Here is a 10090-nt window from a genome sequence, read left to right on the forward strand (position 1 = left end):
AGCATAGGTCAAAGGAGATGTGATCTCTTGACCCTTGAGCATATTAAAACTATGTTGGCATTAATGGGGGGGAAAAAAAAGAAAAAGAAAGTAAATGCAGAGGTTATTTCGTGACACTGGTGTGTATAGTACATATTACATAACAAGTTAACATAAATTTCATTACATCATCAAGAGGGTAAACATAAGTTTCTAGGGAAAGAGTTAGTCCACATTAGAATATGACTTTCATTTTCTATATGAATCCCATAGTTTGCCCAGATCAACATTACCTCCTGAAAGTATAATTCCTATGTTGCTGCAATTCTTCAAAGCAGGATTGTTCTTGAAACCATCAGATAAAACAGCGGCAAGGCCTATCGCTCCACTAGGTTCTACTACAACCTTTAATATCTCGTAACAAAGTTTCATGGCTTCTATTATCTCATTGTCCTCCACAGTTATGATGTCATCAACAAGATCTCGCACTATGGGCCTGCACCACAAAATGTAAAGTCTGAGTTTATCTGAGGTCAATTAGCTACACAAACAGAAACATATAATTCATGAAAACAATATTTACATTAGGGTAGGCAAGGGTTGTGTTATTGGCAATCTGAAACTATATCTTTAATGCATTTTTTTTTTCATTAAAAAAAAAGCATCATCTTGATAACATGAGGTTTCTCTTTACCAGGTAAAATCGCCAAGAAAAGCTCGAAGCCCATCAGCTACAGTGCTGGTCTCAGGCAATGTTATTATCCTGCCAGCTGCTTTGGATCGAGCTGCATCATCAGCTCCCATAGGTTCAGCAGCCAAAACTCGAATGGCAGGGTTGATGGACTTGGCAGCCAATGCCACCCCTGATATCAAACCACCTCCTACATTTTTTTTTTTTGTTTGACTAAGAAGTCAGAACAAATCAGCACAAAAAGAAATCCACAACAAAGATGAAGCAGGAGCATAAAGGATTAAATTGACAATTTGGCTCTAAATGTAATTGAACAAACCACTTATTGGAACTATTAGAGTGTCTATTTGAGGGGCTTGCTCCAGAAACTCCAATGATATGGTACCCTGCCCACTGCAAGAACACAGTTAAACATGTCATATTGCATTAACATTCAAGTCAGAAGTCCCATTTTCTCCGTGAATTTGAATTCCTTATTTCTTTAGATATTGGAGGTTTTGGCAAGGAGAAAGTAAACGACCTAGATAAAGGAAAAAATGAAAAAAATACAGCTGTTCAAGTTAGTAACTACAATAGTTTATTTGCATAACGTTTAAGGCAATATATACTTTTCTTCTCAGAATATTTAAAGGATTCTAATTTTTTAATAACGTTTTTTCCTCCATTAAAAAAGGGTAGTGAAGTAAGAAAATCAGTGGCCAGGAAATCAAGTATGATTTTCAGCTTGGTCATCTTGATTGCCACACATACTTTCACTGAAAACTAACCAGTTTGTGTAGCCTTTGCTCCATGGTTGAACTCGTGCAGAACGAAGCTAATATTACTTGTCAAATGAGCGTTTTACCCTTCTAGTACCTTGCCTAGAACAAAAACTTTACATCGGTGTCGGTAAAACTTAAAAGGTAAATCTTATACCTTATGATGCGCCCATCATTATATGGATGTACAAGAACTGCACCAGTTTCTTGCAACACCTTACTTGCAACACTCTCCCTTGACTGCATTGTGGCTTCACTCCAGATAACCTGACCACCGTAACGCATGACATTCTCAACTTTGCATTTTGGAGCACCATTTGGAATAACAATATATGCAGGGATTCCCCGTAGTTTCGCAGCCAAAGACAATGCTGCAGCATGGTTACCACTAATTTTGGAGGACATGATCAGGGGATATTCGGACAAACAGGTAAAAGAAATTATCCATGAGTAACTATCACTAATAAGTCAGGAGGAAACCTGCTGTGTGTTACTACCCCTTTAGCAGCTTCATCATTATCAAGAGAAAAAACAGCATTGCAGGCACCTCTGAATTTGAAAGCTCCACTGGAATAGCCACAAAAAAAACTAAGTCCTTAGTAATTAAGGTGTTAAACACAATGGGAAGGATAAGAAGACCAAATATATACTAAAGACACAAAATAAGTTTAAATTTTTACCATTCACACAATTGTTTAGTATCTCACCCCTTTTGGAAACATTCACATTTAAAAAATAACTGTCTCCCTGAAGCAGCATTCAGAGATTCAGAGGAAAGAACTGGAGTTTTGTGAATGAATGACTTGATGCGTACTTCAGCCTCTCTTATGGAGGAAATATCAGCCACATATTTTTCCCTCCTAATTTCGTTCTCTGCTTCCATCTTTATACCACCAACAAAATTAGTGATTCTAAATCTATGTGGAGACAGGTTATATAACTTCAGTAACTCCTGTAACAATTAAAGAACATCTTAATCATGTACAGCAATCCTTATCCCTATTGAAGCAATGACATGACACTCTGGAATTTCTTAAATTCTTTGATAAGTAACGGTTGGGAGAAATATAAGTAACAGTTGGGATTTCTCAACGTTGTCCCTTGTATTGAAATAAATAAAAGGAACAAATAGTTTCACGGTCAGAAACCCCAACAGAACTAAAAAAAATGCTTAATTTCTCATCTGCTAGTCTAGTTTCTTAATTCTTTATTAAGGGGGTTGGTTTATCTTCAGCTGGAAAAATTGGTTATTCACCCCTTTCTTGATATACTTTACATCAGAGCAACATTATTTTCCAAAATGAAATTTATAAGAAAAATGCTAGGACAACAGCAAATTATACAACTTTTGCCACGACTTGTCACATGATGAGTTGTGAGTGGTGGAGATAAAGTGGTGGGTTTACACCTCCACTACTCACAACTCACCACATGGAGAGTTGTGGCAAACATTGTGTAGTTTGTTGTAGTCCTACCATTGTTGAATTTACAACATGGAGTTGGAGATGGAGAAAATGATTTCTTATATTGCCAAATTAAAGTATTCCAGAATTCAAGTTTTTAGGTTTTGGTGAGGGCTTGCATTAGATTGTAGTATATAAGTGAATAAGTATGTGATTGGTGTCAAGACAAATGGCAAATTGGCTAACATATCATAACCAAGTAGATTATATCATAAATTTGGGACTTCCTATAAGAATTTTCAATTATTTGCAGTCAATCAATGTCTTTAAATGACAATATCTACATTTTCCTGAGTCAAACACAATGCACAAAAGCCCTTCACATAAAGGAACCAAAGCATGAGAGGATGTATTCAGCAAACCATGCCAAGTCACCCCTCCCTAGATGCATATTTGAACTAACACACACAGCTAGATCATGAAATTTTATCTAAAAATCCCATAACCTGAATCCAACATAAATTTCATGAACATATCACAGAATACAAATTAAGAAATCACTAATACTGATTCCACAATCAACCAAATTCAACCATGCCAAACAAATACAAATTGGAGTGTATAGCCCTTGGAAGCGAAATAAGCTCGTATGAATTTAACCCATTATCAGATTATTGAAAGCTTATCATGTTGAATGAAAGAAATACACTATGAAATGTGTCTAGTATTGGTCCAAATCAGTGAACCTGGCCCAAATGGCAAATGGGTGTGAAAGATTAAGCCCCAAAACCAGCTGTTCAAGGTTGTTTTCAACAGCTTACTTCTCTTTCTTAGTTGTTCAATGGGCAACTTTTATACACGTCAAAAATTCCATAGTCGTAAATGAAAAATAAAAAGTACATGAAGAACTCATGTCAATCAAAGACAGGAAATAATGAATATTAAGAGCTTAGAGCCTCAGAGGTTTTTCAAGAACTTACAGTTTCTCCCAATAGACAAGACAACCTTTTTCTTCAAGTTTTGGTTGGCTTGCAATCATCCCACTCCCAGTTCTAGTTTCATTCTTTTTATTTTTTTGCACCATGCCTTTATTTTTATTGTTTTGGCAAATAAAACAAAACGACAGTGTTGAAGGTAAAAAAGTTAAGAAACGACACGTTTATCTAAACGAAATTGAGCGATATTCCCATATTTCCTAACAACACAAAAACGACAAAGAATTGCCATATGGTTGTTGTATTAAGTATTATCTAACTGATTTAAAAAAAGCTCTAGAGATGACTATTGTTTTAGCGGTGAATATTAATCATCAATTATCAGATGTCATCATTGTACTAATCAGTTTTATTATCAGATATGATAAATATTAAGGAAGAACTACTTGAAATTAAAAAAGAAAAAGAAAAAGAAAAGAAAAGATGAAGCTGTGGTCATCCATGCTTCACATATTCTGAGGACAATGAAACATCATGGCAGAGGAGGGTAGAGAAAGGACTAATCAAAGTGTCAAGATTGATGTTTGGATGTCCTTTACGAGGTATAGAATGGTGGAAATTAAGTTGAGTGAATCATCCTTATATCAAGCTAGTTGCTTCTAATATGCAAAGTAGTCCTAACAACAATAACAGCAACAACAACAGCAACAAAAAAACAGTGCCAATGTCTTAAGTGATAACATATAGATTTGTTCTTCAGTAGCATAGTCTGGCATCTTCCTTGAACAAAACATGGGGTCAATGGAAGTGTGCGGAATTAAAACATTTGATTTTATCTTCTCTCAATGGAAATGTGCCGAAATAAACCGAAGTTTGAGCCCCACAAATGAGGGCCATCAAGCAAATGGGAGCGTAGCACTGAAGAAACTTAACAATATTGTTGCAGAAATATTTGGGTTTTGAAATGGATAAAAGTACAAACACATTTTGCCATTGCCTATTTGGGCAATCTGAATACTGACATATTCCTAAATAATGTGGGAGGACAAATCTGCACTCAAATTGCATAAAAATATTTACTGCGAAAAAAATACGAACACATTTTAGACCTTACTAAGAAAACAAGTCAAACTTGGAGGGATTGGGATATCTACAGTCCCTTCCAGCATTAGCAGAACCTTCCTCATTGAAGGGCTAAGTGATGGCTCATCAAGAACACACCAGAGTCCTACTTTAACCATTCTCTCCAATTGTCTTTTGTCAACCTCCTCATCACCCACCAGTTTTCCTAGCTCACGAGCCTCAAAGCAATAGTTTGCCCATTCCTCAAGAATGGCCTCTTCTTCAGGACGATCCCAGTCAAGACTCTTTCTACAACATATAAGCTCCAACAACACAATTCCGAAGCTATATACATCTGCTTTGACTGTCACTGGTTTGTTTCGATGCCACTCTGGTGCAACATAGCCCTTTGTCCCCCGAATGCTAGTAAAGGTACTGGTTTGATTTGGCTTTAACAACTTTGCCAATCCAAAGTCTGAGATTTTTGCACGCCCATGTTCATCCATGAGTATGTTTTGAGACTTTATGTCACAATGAATGATCTGTGAATCACACTCTTCATGAAGATAAAGAATTCCTTTCGCTATGTTGCGAGCAATTTCTGTTCTTTTATCCCAACAGAGTTGTTTTTCAGGTGTGAAAAGTATATCTGCAAGTGACCCATTGCTCATGAATTCATATACCAAAAGCCTATGCTCTCCATCATGGCAATAGCCAAGTAAATGGACAAGGTTTTTGTGGTGTGTTCTTCCGATAGCTTTCATCTCTGATTGAAACTCTTTTTCCCCTTCAACCAACATTTTGTCTAATCTTTTGACAGCTATAAGCTTCTGACCATTCAATGTTGTTCCCTTGTAAACGGTCCCGAATGATCCTTTACCCAGCTCTTCCTTGAAACTATTTGTCATTTTCTCAAGATCTGAATAAGTAAATGATTGTGGAGAAACATCCATTCTGAAGCCAACATTTTTACCATTAGAGAGCCTTTTATATGCCCATACACGATTTTTATAAATTGCAATTCCAGAAATCAATGACATTATGAGTCCGAAAGCAGCAAGTGAGATGCCTATAATCAATATACCCTTTGGGGACTTTTTGTCTTGTCCTATGGGCACAATTTTATTTATGCTGGTTGTAGATACACCTACCTTGATGAATGCCATGTTTGTATCACTTGTCACTTTTCCAAATCTCAACGGAAGCTTTTGCTTTCGACACGTCCCATCTTTGTACGTAGCGGCTTCACAATTACAATCCTCTAAACATGCTGCTTGGCAATTCTCATTGCTTAATAATGACAAAATGGAAAAAGAACTATCCTCCCATACAGTATTAGATACTGCTACCATGGTATATTTAACACTTCCATCTCTGCTTTCACAACTTTCTGCAGTGAAATTCCTTTCACAGCCTGAACTCCAATTCCCCTGGTGGACTCTTGCAAATCCAGGAAGACATAAGCAGTTAGATTCTCGATCAATAGTAGTACAAAACCCATTGAGGCCACACAGGCCCTTAGGGTCACACTTTTTATCAGAAGATGACCAATTGACAAGCCAATTCCCATTCTTTTCCAAATTGTGTGAGTATAGCCTGAAGATACCATCAGCATCAATTCTCATAAGACGAACTGTATTGTTTCTTGGATATCCGCCTTGAGTTAGATTTGATAGGTATGTACCAGTGGAATTGAGCAGGTAAAGATGGCCATCATCATCAAGACATAGTGACACGTTATTACCTTGTCCATTTGTATTCGAACTCCAATAAGCATATTCAGCCTTTAATTCCAATAGTAATGGGTACTGCACGAGGTTTCCATCTGTCTGCATTACTAGTTGAAAAATTCCTGTCGATTGGTCAAATTCTGAAACACTCGAACGCAAACTTGTTCCAGCTGAGAGACACTGACCCTGTAAGATGGTATTGGTTGGGTAATCAAAACTCTGCCATATAATCTTCTTATCAGAATTATGGAGAACAAAGTTTCCTGAATCAAGCATTGATGCTGATGTCGCAGGTTCAGGAGGATTGGCAATGAACATCTTTTTGCCTTGTGCTGATTGCATGATGAGTCTACCATCAGTAGTGAAATTCAATGTAGCATTAGCGAGAACTGGAGGATCATCTCGGTTGGCTATCCAGACCACTGTCTTTTCAGGAATCCCAGCAAGAAAAACTCCAACAGCATAGCCATTGGCTTGTTTGTAGAAGCCAAAGGCATATAGACCAGAGCGTGACAACCATGAAGAATTGGTGGTAGGTGTTAAAAAAGAGCCTATTTTAACAATGGATTCTCCTTGTTGAGCTTCTACAGTGAAAATTGCTGGGAGAAGAAGAAAAAGCGAGATAGTTGCCATTAGCAATTTCTCTATCTAGTTTCCTTTCACTCTGGTTTCAAATGGAAAATGAACAATAGGGTTTAAGAATTAATAATTCAATCCACCTCCAAATATAGTCAATAAAGCTATCTCAAAGAGTTTGGTGTCGTAGAGAAAATAACAAATTGGACTGTTTGGAATGGAAGAGTGAAAGAGAATCCTACACTAGAGTAATTATCTTTCTGTGAATTGAATAGTCACCCCTAGTATATATTCAAAAAAATCTGCATAGTAGAGAGAGAATAATTCATAAAAGTCTCCTATTTTTTTGGGATGAGTACTTAAGTCCCTTTCTTTGTAGACTGAAAAGTCTGTGCATGCATGTGCATATTCAAAGTCTATCCACTAAGTCTTCCAATGAATTATGAGTTTTCCATAGTTCTATAAGGTTTAACCCCAGCAACACGGTTGATTTAATTTCAGAGTCAAGTCTCTAGCAACACTGCTGTCATGATAATGATATTTAAGACTACCCCCACCAACAAATTGGACTGTTTGGACTGTTTCAGATTGGACTGTTTCAAATTGGACTGTTTCAGAGTCAGTCTCGTAGAGTAAATAACAAATTGGACTGTTTGGAATAGAAGAGTGAAAGAGAATCCAACACTAGAGTAATTATCTTTCTGTGAATTGAATAGTCACCCCTAGTATATATTCAAAAAAATCTGCATGGTAGAGAGAGAATAATTCATAAAAGTCTCCTATTTTATTGGGATGAGTACTTAAGTCCCTTTCTTTGTAGACTGAAAAGTCTGTGCATGCATGTGCATATTCAAAGTCTATCCACTAAGTCTTCCAATGAATTATGAGTTTTCCATAGTTCTATAAGGTTTAACCCCAGCAACACGGTTGATTTAATTTCAGAGTCAGTCTCTAGCAACACTGCTGTAATGATAATGATATTTATGACTACCCCCACCAACAAATTGGACTGTTTGGACTGTTTCAGATTGGACTGTTTCAGAGTCAGTCTCGTAGAGTAAATAACAAATTGGACCGTTTGGAATGGAAGAGTGAAAGAGAATCCTACACTACAGTAATTATCTTTCTGTGAATTGAATAGTCACCCCTAGTATATATTCAAAAAAATCTGCATAGTAGAGAGAGAATAATTCATAAAAGTCTCCTATTTTTTTGGGATGAGCACTTAAGTCCCTTTCTTTGTAGACTGAAAACTCTGTGCATGCATGTGCATATTCAAAGTCTTCTAATGAATTATGAGTTTTCCATAGTTCTATAAGGTTTAACCCCAGCAACACGGTTGATTTAATTTCAGAGTCAGTCTCTAGCAACACTGCTGTCATGAAAATGATATTTAAGACTACCCCCACCAACATTTCAGATTCAACATTGTCATCGCTTCTGCATTGTAATTTACTAGACCTAAACTCCAAAATATCACACATGCTCGCAATTACAAGACACTAAGTACACTAAACTCACACCACTCCACAAATTTTTAGATTGTTTTTTTCTTGCTCCCAACATATCCTTTATTTCACATTTTAAGAAAAATGTCTTCATTTTTTTTTTCCTGTTCTAATCACAATTTTTAGGTTTTTATTTACTGGATTCTTTAATTATCATGAACATAGGAGCCATTGTTCATTCCAGCCTTGTCGATTCTTGATCCTCTTTTCTTTTACTTCAAAAGTGAAATGCAAATAAATTTGGAAGTTATACTTCCACACCCAAAACAAGAAAAAAGAAAAAGAAAATCAATATTTTCTTGTTGCAACATTTCATGAAGGATTCCGTGTACAACTTAAGGGGATGTAGCAATTGGAGACTTTATTATTGAAGACCAAATCAATACATTGATTAATTAATAATAATAGGAGAAAATCATGGACTTATTGGTAGAGGAATTTGTGGGAATGAAGCAATCAATTCAAAATTTAAATTTTTGATTGATTTGTGTATGTATTACTAGTTATAAAAATATGTTCTAAGCAAAAAAAGAACATGTTTCTCAAAAAAGAAAAAAAAAAAGTGAATAAAGAACATGTATCCTTTTTAAGCTCTTACTCCATGAATGTAAGCCAAGTGGATGAACCACATAAACTTATATGATCTATCTTAATTGGAAATGAAGATAGTGTCAATAGGATAATAATAAAACTGTTGATAAATTAGTATTATTATTATATTCATTTTTATAAATAAATCTTTGATACCTAAGACTAACGTGGCATACCAAAATGACATCATGATTTCATTAGATCAATTAGAATTTAAAGCACGTCACACACAGTTTTAGGTGGAATTTAGCAGCCATCACATTAACGGATATGTATGGAATGTTTTTTTTTTTTTAACAAACAATTTGAAACCTTAAAGGTGTGGATTCAAATTTTAAAACTATAAGTGGAAAAATCAAAACCATCTTAAACTTTAAGAGTACTAATTGCAATTTAGTCTAAGTAGTTCTGATATAGACAAAACACCATTGCTTCCTATATCCGAGTACCCCATAAAAAAGCCATAGAATGCAATACTTTTAAAGAAACAAAATATAGTGTTACTTTATATTTTTAAGGGAGAAAAAACAAGCAATTGATTTTATATTTTAGCGACATTTTTTTTCCCTTCACATTGGAAGTGTGTGAACTGTGAAGTCATTCCCTTCCCTAGTTTGAGCCCCACAAATAAGGGTCATCAAGCCAAGGGCCATTGGCATGTACATATATTTAACATAAAAGAAATTTAACAATATTGTGCAAATTATTCTTCCAAGTAGTCCCATATTTGGGTTTTGAAAGGAATACAAGTACAAAAACATTTTGCCAGTAGCCTTAAAACTAGTTGAATGTTAAGGAGCTGATTGGTTTTTGTGTTTTCATCACCCATAACTCTGTTTCCATCACACATAACTCAA

The 10090-nt window shown here is 35.7% G+C and overlaps 2 protein-coding genes across 3 annotated transcripts; both read right to left on the reverse strand.

Annotated features, from left to right (window-relative positions):
- Positions 1-103: 103 nt before the first annotated feature.
- Positions 104-3932, reverse strand: LOC142612665 (serine racemase). Of its 2 annotated transcripts, none has more exons than XM_075784788.1 (7): positions 3812-3932; positions 2136-2380; positions 1909-1995; positions 1586-1816; positions 990-1063; positions 674-860; positions 104-475 (listed from the first exon to the last, which is right to left on the reverse strand). In XM_075784788.1, exons 2-7 carry the CDS (start codon positions 2309-2311, stop codon positions 229-231), a joined length of 1002 nt encoding a protein of 333 aa, XP_075640903.1. In that variant the 5' UTR covers positions 2312-2380; positions 3812-3932; the 3' UTR covers positions 104-228. The 2 variants fall into 2 exon arrangements, with proteins under 2 accessions (XP_075640903.1, XP_075640904.1); XM_075784789.1 differs by having other exon boundaries at positions 2136-2311; positions 3812-3889.
- A 753-nt stretch (positions 3933-4685) lies between these two features.
- LOC142612750 (G-type lectin S-receptor-like serine/threonine-protein kinase LECRK3) lies at positions 4686-7396 on the reverse strand. Its single transcript, XM_075784902.1, has one exon. It carries the CDS (start codon positions 7189-7191, stop codon positions 4870-4872), a length of 2322 nt encoding a protein of 773 aa, XP_075641017.1. The 5' UTR covers positions 7192-7396; the 3' UTR covers positions 4686-4869.
- Between the last annotated feature and the right edge of the window lie 2694 nt (positions 7397-10090).

Source organism: Castanea sativa, chromosome 10 (genome assembly GCF_040712315.1).
Source record: "Castanea sativa cultivar Marrone di Chiusa Pesio chromosome 10, ASM4071231v1".
NCBI classification, from domain to species: Eukaryota; Viridiplantae; Streptophyta; class Magnoliopsida; order Fagales; family Fagaceae; genus Castanea; species Castanea sativa.